General features: G+C 41.9%; 1 protein-coding gene across 25 annotated transcripts in view; it reads left to right on the forward strand.

Annotated features, from left to right (window-relative positions):
* The window catches only part of TBC1D5 (TBC1 domain family member 5), a 412,711-nt gene that overhangs the window by 235,106 nt on the left and 163,900 nt on the right, over positions 1-13,705 (forward strand). For all 25 annotated transcript variants that reach the window (XM_084858401.1, XM_084858405.1, XM_084858400.1 and 22 more), the window contains one exon: positions 12,602-12,690. In XM_084858401.1, coding sequence (XP_084714527.1) covers positions 12,602-12,690 — 89 coding nt within the window. The remainder of the gene's footprint in view (positions 1-12,601; positions 12,691-13,705) is intronic.

A 13,705-nucleotide genomic window follows, 5' to 3' on the forward strand; every position in this document is an offset into this window, starting at 1 on the left:
CATCACATATATTGCATTACAGTAGTCTAATCTGGAATTTACCAGAGCATGGATAACTAGGTTGCTAGGTTGACTCTGCCCAGGAAGAACCACAGCTGGTTCACCAGCCTCAAGAGTAAAAGACCCTCCATGCCACAGATGTCACTTCAACCTCCTCCAGTGACAAAGATGAATGTATGAGCACGCCCACACTGCGAACCTGAACCTTTAGTGAGAGTGCAACCCCATTCAGACCAGTTACCACCACCACCCACCAATAGTACCTTTTAGGATTGACCTTAGGTTTATTGGCCGTCATCCAGTTCATTACTGATTCCAGGCACTGATTTAGCACTATCACCATCTCATTTGAATTAGATGTAGAATTCAGTGTCATCTACATACTGATGATAGCTCACTCCAAATCCTAAAATAACTCACTGGTTTCATGTAGATATTAAAGAACATGGTGGGGGGCAAGATTGAACCCTGCAGACCCATCTTATGGAAAAGGCTCTCTGGGTAAGAGAATAAATAGAATACAGTGCCCACAATCTCCAAACCAGGTAATCTATCCAGAAGAGTATCATCAGTATCTAAAGCAACCGCAGTGTCCAGGAAAATTAGTAGGTTGTATTCTCGCTGTCCTAATTTTTAGAGACTGTACACACTGTTTTGTTTAGTCCTTCATGGAAGAGGATGGATGGATGGATAGATAGATAGATAGATAGATAGATAGATAGAGCAAGCAAGGCAAACAGCTTATCTGCCCCCTCAGTAGGCCAAATTCCCAAGATATTAAATAAGAAAAAATATGCTAAAAAGACCATCACATTTTAGTTGTTGTGCAAGAATGATTAGAAAGGGGAATACTTTGTTTGAACTACCAGTAGTGGTAACCTCCATGAAAACTTTGTCAGTGAAGTCAGGGAACCTGGTTTTCCTCTGTTGTCCAAGCACACAATGCATTGGATGAGTATACGAAAAGATTATAGTATCTTCTCGAATCATTAAATCTTGATGAACCATAAAGGAATATATTAGGTACAATACTGTATCTGCAAGTATTATCTGAAGCCAGCTTCAGTCACATGACTGAAAATTATCTTGAGCATCTTTGATATGAGGCGTTTCTTGCAGAGATAAACAAACCCAACCTGGTTATATTTAGTACATATGGCCCACTTCTACTAAAAGGAATAGATAGATTAAAAGAAGAATCACACTCTATGTAATGTTTGTTTTTTGCCTGAGATCAACATGGCCTACACATCCTACAAGTGCAAGTTGATTAAAATGTTGGAAGAAAAAGTAAGAGGACTGGAGCAGCAAGTGTTGACCTTCCAGGAAATAGGAGAAGATGAAGAGTTCTTAGACAGAACAGTGGAACTACAGCAGCAAAGCCAAGAAGAGCAACAGCAAGCTGAGGGAGAAGAGGAAAATGCTGAGGCAAGGAAAAATGAAGTAGAGGATACTCCTTAGAAAAGGGTGACAGGAGCAGAAAAACTAGAAGCCACTCTGCACCAGTGGAGTGGTGTAGAGTGTAACCCTTTCTCCTCATCCATGTGGGAACAAATAATACCACCACGCAGAGCTACAAAGAAATCACATCAGACTTTGAAGCTTTGGGAAGGAAACTGAAGAACTTTGGGGTCCAGATAGTTTTCTCATCCATCCTTCCAGTAGTTAGAAGAGGGATAGAAAGGGAAAGGAAAATACTCCGGGTGACTGACTGGCTACAAAGGCAGTGCTGATGCAAGAGATTTGGATTCTGGGACCATGGGCTCGACTTCCTGGAAGATGGGTTGTTGGCAAGGGACGGGTTGCACCTCACAAAGGCTGGGAAGAATGTGTTTGGCCACAGCATGAAGAAGTTCATCAGGAAGGCTTTAAACTGAATCCTATGGGGGAAGGAGATGTAAAGTTGGGGGTAACAATGGATGAAGGCTCATGCACCACAACGGAGACAACAGCTCTAATAGCACCCAATAATAGTCTTCAAAACCATGTAGGAAGAAAGCCAGACTATAAAGCACATGGTCTTTGATGTCTGTATACTAATGCCCAGAGTATGGGAAGCAAACAGAACAAACTTGAACTCTTAATATGGGAGGGAAATATGACTTGATAGGTGTACCTGAAACTTGGTGGGATGACTCCCATGATTGGAACACAGCAATTGAAGTATATAAATTGTTCAAAAAGAACAGAAGGAACAGAAAGGGAGGTGAAGTCGCACTATATGTTAAAAATACATATCTCTGCACAGAAATACAAGAGGATGAGCTTGGTAGCCCCATCAAAAGCATCTGGGTTAAAATAAATGGAGCAAAGAATAAAAGGAACATTGTGGTCGGAATCTACTACCGGCCACCCAATCAGGGAGAAGTTGAGGATGAAACTTTTGAAAAGCAAATTGCCAATGTTTCAAGGAAGCATGATGTAGTAGTAATGGGGGACTTCAATTTCCCTGATACTTGTTGGGAGACAAATTCTGCAAAAGTAATTCCTGACTTGTGTTGCTGCTAACTTCCTCCTACAGAAAGTGGAGGAAGGAACTAGACAATCGGCTATCCTTGACTTGATCCTAACCAACAGAGATGACTTAGTGGATAATGTAGCAGTTACGGGAACTCTGGGGGAAAGTGACCATGTTATACTTGAGTTCTTGGTTCTAAAGGAAGCAAAAGCTGAGTGTAGCCAAACGCGTAGCCTGGATTTTAGGAAAGCTGATTTTAATAAACTCAGAACAATGATCAGTAAGGTCCCATGGCAAGCAACTCTAATGAGAAAAGGAGTCCAAGTGTCAGGGTGGACACTGAGCCCATAGAATCCCAGAGTAGTTCTGATTCGGAGGAAGAGCAGTCGCTCCTGGAGAGGAGGGCGCCCCCTTTCTTCCCCCCTCCTGGGGAAAAATGGGCGCGGTCCTCTCCCAGGAGTGACTGCTCTTCCTCCGAATCAGAACTACTCTGGGATTCTATGGGCTCATTGTCCACCCTGACACCAAGATGGGTGGGAGTTTTTAAAAAAGGAAATTCTCAAGGCACAATTACAAACAATTCCAACAAGAAAAAAAGGTGGAAGACAATAGAAGAAGCCAATGTGGCTTCACAAAAAGCTTAGAGATGACCTGAAAACAAAAAAGGACACATACAGGAAGTGGAAGGAAGGCCAAGTGACAAAGGCAGGTACAGGCAGGTAGCACAGAATTGCAGGGATGACGTCAGGAAGGCTAAAGCTGAGAACGAGCAAAATGATAACAGATGACAAAGAAAAGGCAGAAGTGCTCAATTCCTACTTCAGTTCAGTCTTCTCCCGAAAGAGAGTCTGTGACCCCCCTGGCAAAGGCAAAGTACAGGCTGATGAGGCAGGATTACAGCTTGAGATTGATAGGCATATGGTCAAGGAACATCTAATTATTTTGAATGAGTTCAATTCTCCAGGGCCAGATGAACTACATCCTGGGCCCCATCTACATGGCACCGCTTTTACCCCCCACCCCGTCACAACTGCGCAGCATTTCAGCTTCGAAGTAGCTTCTGGTGGTATGCACTCATGGTTTACCACACACTTCCCTAACAGACTCCACCATGCCCTTTTTTTGCCATTTTACTTAAATGCACAGCTGTGTAGTCCCATAAGTGTGGGGGTGAAACACTTCAGCGGCTGTTTTGTATTTTAGGGGCTCTGCTGTGTCTTTCTGTCCCTTGTTAGGTAAAAATGAGCATTTTGTGCTCCTTCATTTCCACAGCATCTGTTTGTCAATTCCCCAGCGTGAGACTCTCACGATGGTCCACACTCACAAGCATGAGCAGTACGTGCCTACCCATTGCTTCGAAATGGTGACCAGAACAATGTTGGTCCTCCACCAAGAACCCCCCCCCCCCCAGTCCTTGGGCACTGATTCCAAAAGCAACCACTGCAAAGTTATGAAGCTGCAAAAATGTGCAAAAGTGTGATTAAATGGATGAAAACCCATCTCTGTGCCTCTGTAACTGTGCAGCTGTGAAGGGATGGGGGGAGTAAAGGGGGGTCACAGAGCTACGCAAGCACTACGCACACCTACAACACATCCACCACAAAATGCAAAGTCCGTTTGGGGAAGAGACAGACAGCTCGCAACCGTGGGAAACCTGCAGCAAACCAAAACCATTGCACCAACACATTTCCTTGGAAATCCGCATTTTCCAGGCGAAAACCACGGATGGCTGCAAAATGGTGACTGTCGTCTAATCAAAGGACCACGACTTGCACCCACCCCAGAGTAAAAGACTCATGTAGATGGCCCCCTGGAGTAATAAAGGAACTGGCAGAAAAGCTCTCAGAACCACTGTCTGTTATCTTTGAGAAATCACAGAGGATGTGTGAAGTGCCAGATGACTGGAGGAGGGCTAATGTTGTCCCTATCTTTAAAAAGGGCAAAAAGCAGAAACTACAGACCAGTCAGTCTAACATCAATTCCTGCGAAAATTCTGTAGCAGATCATAAAGCAATCCAACTGTAAGCACCTTGAAAACAAGGCAATGATTACTCAAAGCCAACATGGATTTGTCAAGAACAAATCCTGCCAGACTCATCTGATCTATTCTTTGATCTGGTCACCTCCCTTGTGGACTGTGGAAATGCTGTGGACATCATATACCTGGACTTCAGCAAAGCTTTCGACAAAATGCCCCATGATCTCCTGATGAGCAAACTAGCTCAAACAACGATCAGGTGGATCCACAGCTGGCTACAGAATCGGACCCAAAGAGTGCTTATCAATAGGATCTTCTCAAAGTGGGGAGAGGTAACAAGTGGGGTACTGCAGTCCTCAGTCCTGGGCCCAATGGTCTTCAACATTTTTATGAATGACTTGGAGGAGGAGGTGCAGGGAATGCTGATCAAATTTGCAGATGACACAAAATTGGGTGGGAGAGCTAATACCGTTGGAGACATAAACAAAATTCAAAGTGATCTTGATAAACTGGAGCGCTGGGCAGGCAACAACAGAATGAAATTTAACAGGGAGAAATGCTATGTTCTACGCTAGGAAAAAGAAACCAAATGCACAATTATAAGATGGGGGATTCTTGGCTCAACAATACTACAAGCAAGAAGGATCTTGGAATTGTTGTCCATCACAAGCTGAATATGAGCCAACACTGTGATGTGGCTCCAAAAAAAAAAGGCAAATGCTAATTTGGGCTGCATTCATAGAAGTATAGCTTCCAAATCCTGTGAAGTACTAGTTCCCCTCTACTAGCACTGGTTAGGTCTCATCTTGAGTATTGTGTCCAGTTCTGGGCGCCACACTTTAAGAAGGATGCAGACAAACTGGAGAGGGTTCAGAGGAGGGCAACGAGGATGATCGGAGACTAGAAACAAAGCCCTATGAGGAAAGACTGAAAGAACTGGGCATGTTTAGCCTTGAGAAGAGAAGACTGAGGGGAGATATGATAGCGCTCTTCAAGTACTTGAAAGGTTGTCACAGAGAGGAAGGCCAGGATCTCTTCTCCATCATCCCAGAATGCAGGACATGGAATAATGGGCTCAAGTTACAGGAAGCCAAATTCCAGCTGAACATCAGGAAAAACTTCCTGACTGTTAGGGCAATACGACAATGGAACCAATTACCTAGGGAGGTGGTGGGCTCTCCCACACTGGAAGCATTCAAGAGGAAGCTGGACAGCCATCTGTTAGGGTTGCTTTGACTTAGATTCCTGCACTGAGCAGGGGGTTGGACTCGATGGTCTTATAGGCCCCTTCCAGCCCTACTATTCTATGATTCTATGATTCTAATTTATTTAACTAGCAAATAATATTTCCCTCTGTGGTATGGATTAACTATCATCTCCTTATGCTGAAAATCCTATAGATTCCTTACAAACAAATAATACCTTGCTGCATTAGAGTTGAGTATTTAGTCAAATCAATTTTAAAAAAACACGAAACTTCTGAGTTTCCTCACAAGCTGTTAAAGCTATTATTTTGTACTAGGTGACACCCCGTTTAACATAGACCATATTGTTAATAGTTATGGGATTTTATTGAATTAATGAGACTGTTATCATGTTGTAGAATGTCTTGCTGAGTTAATTGAAACTGCAGAGATTATATAAATGGTATTAATGAACTTTGACTGCCTAGTGCCTCTGCTTTAATAAAGACTGCTTGGTGGGCTAAATGAACATCAGCAGATAAAAGAACAGGTTCCATTTTGTGAGCCTACAGGCTGTTAACAAAGAAAACTTTTTCACCTCTGCTTTTGAATAGTATCATTTTCACACTGCAGTAATTTTAGAAGACGGTTATCTAGGGCTAAAAGGGCTGAAGAAAACACTAGACATTTCAGTGCCTGGATATTTGTACTGAATAACTTACACTACCAGGGATTTATGGAGTATTGGTGAATTGCTTGAACAATGAAGTTACTTTTAGTATTTGTATACTTCTGTCTATTTCAACTGCACTCCCCACTTCATCTTCATTGTCTTTTATTATACCTTGCTTGTATCTTCTTTTCGGTAGGTTGACCAACTTAATTTATTCTAATAATATCTTAATGCCACCGCTTCAAGGAATCATTTTCAACAAGTATGATGCCGACAGCATCAGGCCTATAGAATGCCTGTTTATCTTCATTCACAAACACATGCGCTTCCAGCTTGTACCTGTATCCTGAAAAACGCCTGATGGAACATCATTTTTGCCTATTGGTCAACACTTTTACTTTGAGCAACGCTGGTTACCAGTGATTCTCAATGCCAGTGTGTTCAATTCAGTGACCCTTAGTTGGTATTTAAATTTTTTGCCTAAGTATGATTGGTTTCCTTTTACAGTACAGGTTGCATTGCAGCAAGACATCTCACTTTGGACATGGCTCTTGCACAATAATGGCTCCTAGCACACATGCTTAATTTAGTAGTATTAACTCTAAATGTGTAAATCAATTAATGTTACACGTAGGAGGGTCTTAATTATTATGATGTCTGAAAACTACTTTCCACATGGTTCAGTCTAATTGCATGGGAGTCCTCACACCAGTGGCATGTAGTTCTAGCCATGACGTATGTAGCAGTCCCTTGAAGGCATGTTGAGAGGCTTCAAAGGTTGATACATCACCTGTTTTTAAACCTTTTAATGTGGTTTGGGACTGCTAATATTGTACAGCAGGCCAATTTTATTCAGTGTGTTGGATCCAGAGTCTACTCTAAGCATTTCATTTCATTTAGTACATTTCTATACTGCCCAATAGCTGAAGCTTTCTGGTAGCTTACAAAGATTTAAGGTAACCTGTTTTTACCTTAAAAATACAATATTATACATAGTATAAAAACTGTTTACATACAAACATATAAACAGGCAGCACAAATACACACACCTGTGCACACACATACAAGCAATTTTAAACAGTCAACAGTAAGAAATCCAGGACCTGATTAAAACCTGACTAAGCATGATTAAATATGGATCCAACCTAGTTTTAAACTAGGCATAGTGATACAACTGCATTTAGAATGGCTTTCAGTTTGATTGAAAAGTGCAGTTTGATCACTGTATTCCTAGAAATTATATACTTCATTTAAATTCATGAGCCATGGACCTCATTGATTTTTCATTGCAACATTTAACCTGTAATTTGTTTTTCAAAACCTAAAGATGTGTTCATTTTGACTGTACAGTTTGTGGTTCGATGGATTATTGCGTCAGGAATTTTATATAGAAGTAACAATAACTGTAATCTTACCCACCCAGAAATTTCTTTTCTGCATTTATGCCTTCATATTAGCCCCTTAGTCCAGTATTTCCAATCGTTATTTTATTTTAGTTTATTTTTATTTTCCTATGTCCTGGATTGTATATTTATGTCAGTATTTTCCCAGATTTTTCATTATGTAGTAATTACTGAGTGACCTCATGAGTCACTACAGTAGCCAGGTGGAATAAGAATCCTACTGTACCATTTTTGGCCATTATAGGGGTGGCATTGGAGCAGAGCAGAAATCAAACTAGGAGCTCCGTCTGCCTAGCAGTTGCCCTGGTAGCATTGGTAGTAAAGTGCTTGTCGTCCCCTGCTGCCAGAGACCCTGCTCTGAGACCCCTGGTACTGATGCAGAGGTAGGAGGTGGTCGTGGCAGGGCTGGAAAGAGACAGTATTGCACTGTAGCAGCAGATTTACGGCACATGCATTACATCTAGGGATGTACGAAACTCACCTTTTTGCGGAATCTTTCACGGTGGGGGGGAGGCGCTCCGTCCCTCCCCCCGGAATCCTCGACGGGGGGGAGGCGATCCGGTCCTCCCCCCCCCCCCGGAATCTTCAGTGGCTGGCTCTGCTCCTCAGCCAGGCCGCAGAGCAGCCAGTCAGGGCCATCCGCAGCCAGATTTCCTGCTGCGGATGGGCTGCTGTGGACGCAAATGGTGGCCGCTGTAGCGGCCGCCATTTGCATCCAGCCAGGCAGCCGTGATAGGCTACGAAAGAATTTACGTAGTCTATCACGGCTAACCCCCCCCCCCCCAAAATACCCAGCATACGCAAATGGCAGTGGCTACGGCGGCTGCTATTTGCGTTCCCTATTTTTCACCAATTTATCTTACGTAAATATTTACGTAATATAAAACCGCGAAAAAAAGGGGAACGCAAATAGCGTAGTGGGCACTATTTGCGTTCCTTTATTTTTCACCGTTCTAGCCTACGTAAATATTTACGTAACGGACTGGAATCCGTGGCGGAATTCTCTGCCATCCCTAATTACATCTGAGGGCAAAGATGCACAACTGCTCTTTTGGGACCATTGATGTGTGGAGCACCCATCACCTAAAACTGGATAGTAGCAGGATAGATTATAGTTGTAATATAGTCCTAACTCCATCCAGATATCCTCTTTTTACTGCACATTAAATAAGTTTAATATACCTGAATTAGTATAGAATGTGTGCTGCTTCTGAAGAAGAAATAAGCTATTTTTTTCCAAAATGATCTTTGTGGCAAAACAGTAGTGAAAGATTTTGAGTGAACAGAGCTAATTAAAGCAGAAAGTCTTCTGGAGTTTGTTGTTTATTCGCTCAGTCGCTTCCAACTCTTTGTGACTTCATGGACCAGCCCACACCAGAGCTTCCTGTCGGCCGTCACCACCCCCAGCTCCCCCAAGGTCGAGTCCGTCACCTCCAGATTATCATCCATCCATCTTGCCCTTGGTCGGCCCCTCTTCCTTTTGCCTTCTACTTTCCCTAGCATCAGCATCTTCTCCAGGGTATCCTGTCTTCTCATGATGTGGCCAAAGTACTGCAGTTTTGCCTTTAATATCATTCCCTCAAGTGAGCAGTCTGGCTTTATTTCCTGGAGTATGGACTGGTTTGATCTTCTTGCAGTCCAAGGCGCTCTCAGAATTTTCCTCCAGCACTACAGTTCAATACACTTCTGGAATACCTGATCATTATTTGAACTAACCACCAGTCAGTGGTGTCCCATCCGTTTCTGCAGTCAACCTTTGTTTTATTAACAACTCAGAGATTCTCAAGGGAATTGTAGGAGCTAGATGCCCAATAGTTATTGATTTTCCTTTGGAAGTCTTATCCTATATACTCAGCTTATTTGTTTGTAAGCGTTTTTTTTCCAATATGACCTCAAGACACTGTTATGACTGAGCCAGCATGTTACTAGCATGAGCAAAATTAAGGAGAGGCTTGAACTAATCTTTTGTACTCAAAAGAGAGCATTTAATATTGCAAACCAATGACAATTGAAAATAAAAATTGAACTACTTCATTACTGGCCATTTCTTTAATGTTGTAGACAAAGATCAATTTTATTTATGTATTTTATCTATTAAACTTTCACACTGCCCAATAATCAAAGTTCTCTAGGTAGTATACAGCTAAATTAAAAACATAAAATACAAAATCACAATAAAACAATGATTATAAAATGACACAAGATCAAATCAGCAGCAAGGGATGAAAACAGCGCAGCACATAATAAAACCAAAATAAAACCAGAAGAAAAATTAAACAGTGCAAAGATCTAAGAGCACTAAAACAATTCTTAACATGCCTGGGAGACTGGCACCGAAAGGACTATAATGTAGGCACCAAACAAGACCCTCTGCAGAGGGCATTCCACAGGCCAGTTGCCACCACTGAAGAGACTCTGACTTGGATTCCTGCATTGAGCAGGGGGTTGGACTCAATGGCCTTGTAAGCCCCTTCCAACCCTACTATTCTGTGATTCTAGGCCCTCTCTCTTATAGCCACCTATCCCACCTCATTTGGTGGAGGCCTCAGATGGGGAACATAGGGTCCAAGCAGGTAAACATGGGAGGAGACATTCTTCAGCTAACCTGGAGTCGGGGCCTTGTAGGTTATAGCCAAGATTTGATTAGAAGTAGCCTGGAAGGGCTTGGACCTATTCAGCCTCTGGAATGTCAGAGTCTGTGTGAGCTTATCACTGTCAGTGCTCTCAGAGCAGAGCCAGGGGGAGTCACCCAACTCGCTGTCCACCTGCTGGTCTGGCCTTGGGAGGCAGGGAGGCTGGAAGCTGTCTGTGAGAACCTGACAGAGGTGGGATGGGGTTTGCAGAAGGGTCACCCAAGTTGAAGCATCACTGCTGGAGGGCTGAGCACTGACGCCCTTTTTAGACAGGGTCCTTGCTGAAATGCTAAAGGCTCTTGTCTGTCAAGGGATCCAGAGGGTGTCTTACAGTTACGCCTTCCCTTTTAAGGTGATGCAAAGACAAAGAGCCTTTACTAGGAACAACTTGTCTTCATTTCCCGAAGCCTTCTCTGTTTGGAGCCATCATTATCTGGGCTTTTGGAGGCACTCTGCACATGAACTGGAACTTTGGATTCTTAAGGACTTGCCATGTTAAGGACTGTGAGGCTTCCATAGACTTGAACTCTCATTGCTGTGGATGGTGTATGTCTGCTTGTTGTCAGCTCAGCATACTGGCAGGCTGGGTTTGATCTAAGACCTTTGGACTTTTCTCTAACGACGCATGCATTGTGGAGTTACCAATGCGAAAGTGGTGGCACGGAACTCCCTGTGTGTCTGGGTTTACCCTTCCTTTGATCTTGACAGGCCTTGACCATGTAGCCTGAAGTTATCAACCAAAGATTCAAAGTTGGACTCTCTATGGGTGTGGTTTGTTTCAGCCTTTCAAGAAGTTATCCTTCGATTGCCTGATGGGTTCATTCCAGGAATAATTCCCTTTTCATGTCCAGGGTGGAACCCCATGAAAGGATTGTCTGGGTTAGGTTCCCAGGAATCCAGAGCCCCTTCCCATGTGTTCAGAACTGTGGAGAATGACAATGGGGAAACCACGTTGATGAGGATCTCAGTCACGGTAGTAGTGTTTAGCTTTGGACTGTTCTGGAATAACATAGAGCCTATAGCTACTGACCATCAGCTATATGATTTCTAAAGAGTGTAACCATTAAGCTTTTGCCATGGGATGTCTCACAATAAAGAAATCTCACTAATTTGGGTGTCCAGTGTCAGATTGCCTGAGCATATGCTCAGGCAATATTAAAACCAGCCCTTTGCATTGTTGATAAGGAACCTGACCCCTGAGTATGTTGCTTTACAGCCCTCAGGCCACTGCTCCTCTACAAAGGGGTGTCTCCTTAGTCAGCCACTTTTCAGCCAGACATTCCTATTCAGACTTCCAGATTTTCCCCATGTGTATGTTCAAGTATAAATACCAAAGCAGAAGGCACTCTGAAAGGGTGGAAGGAATAGATCATATAAACCCATTTGTGAAATACAAATGTTTACTGTAAATAGAATGGAAATAGTAAATTTACATCTACAGAGTAATCTTAAAACTTCTCATTTCCTTTTTTTCCATTTCTTTTGAAGCATCGTAGGTAGGCATAATCAAAGATGTGATGTTGTATGGGGTGAACGTTTACAAAATGAAGACTTTCTTTTGAAGTCAGTTAATAAGCAGGCTTGACTGGTCAGCCTAGCAGGGTCAGAAGGAATTGGAGGCCACCTTATGTGTCATTAACTATTATTGCTAGTTCAAGTGCATTTCACTAAATGTGTGTTACAGCTATCTCTAGCATAGTGTAACCTGTTTGTTGCTTGTGATCCAGTATAAACTAGATGGTACAAGCAAACCTTTGCTAAGGTTCACAGATGTGGAATTCTCATCTTAGCTGAGTAAATTGCCCTGCGTGTATTTTATGCTCCTTCTAAACCAAATTCTAGGATTATGTAAATAGCTGTATGGTTGACATCAATTCCTGATATTCTACTTTTGGAAAACTATAGAACAACTTTTGCTATACTTCTTACTTGTCTTCTATGTCTTTACGAAGTAGCTCAGAACTGCATTAAAAAAAAATTATTATTATTTACATAGATCTTGATGTAACTGCTGAGTGGTGAACTGTAGTCTATTGACATCTTATTATTTTAAAAATGAGATGAATTTCCTATCTATACTTTATAGGAGAGAAAACAATTGGCTTTATTGTAATTTACAGTAAAACCATTGGATATTAATCATTGTTATGCTACAGTGACTTTTACTGATTCATTGAGTGCAAAGATAGAAAATTTGTAGCACATGAAATAAAATCTTGATGATGATGATGATGATGATGATGATGATCAAGGTCATGATTTTTAATTGTAGGGGATGCATGAACTCTTAGCACCCATCGTATTTATTCTGCATTGTGACCATCAAGCTTTTCTCCATGCAAGTGAAGCTGCACAACCAAGGTAATGATCCTCTGTCAAAAGCCATGAATTTACAAGGATGCATAAAACAGATAAAAAGATAACATTGTTAACTGGCATGTTAGGATGGACCCAAAGCCCTTCAGTCCCTTGTGTTGGTCACTTTCATCCCCACACTCAGGTCTGTTTGTTAATAAGAATTCTGATTTAAACATTATGTTGGTGTGTGCAGGCTCTGTCCACATGCTAAGTAAGAAATGCAACTTTACATTTTGTATCTGAAATTAATGTATGTGCTGTTGTATTGCACTTTATGTAACTGTAATTTTATTTTTAAATACTGTGTTCAAGAATAGATGTATATATAAATATTCTAATAAATACATGTGAATTGTAGTTAAGCACTTTGATCATTCAGTCCTCAAAATAAAGCTTTTAGATGTTACTTTTATATAAATTGCCTTTTAGAATTAATTAGTGTTACTCAGCAATTTTTTTTTACTAGTCCTGTTGCATTTTCCCCAGCCATCTAGTAGCATTAAAATCCCACTGGATTGCCCCTTTTAAACATGATTTTTCTTAACAATAATCAATATATTATATCAAGGGCAGTTACTGCAATGGTATGTGGTTACCTTTTTTATCCAGTTGCTTTGATCCAGCCTGGATATTCCATTCACTCTTTTAAATAAGGTCATACTTTTTGGGTAGCAGACGTACATCCATTATGGGTGAGGTGAAGCGGTACACATGAAAAACTCCTGTACTGCTAAATGGGTGATTGGTGCTATCAGCTTTGACACTCATGATCATCGCTTGGGAACAGGAGGAATGAGTACAGACTCATGTGCTCTGCCACTCACCCAAAATAGAGGACCTTTACTGATAGCATCAATCATTTCTTCTGCAGTATGGGAGGGGAAGGTCCTCATGCACAGCATAGGGTATGAAACTGCTGCGTGAAATGATCCCTGGATTAGAGCCCACATTTATTAGACAGTCAGATAATAGCTGAGATCCAACCAACGCTTTACAAAAGTAGAAAACGTTGCCTCTT

Source organism: Heloderma suspectum, chromosome 5, assembly GCF_057233095.1.
Source record: "Heloderma suspectum isolate Gila_16-S chromosome 5, 16-S_ref, whole genome shotgun sequence".
NCBI lineage: Eukaryota > Metazoa > Chordata > Lepidosauria > Squamata > Helodermatidae > Heloderma > Heloderma suspectum.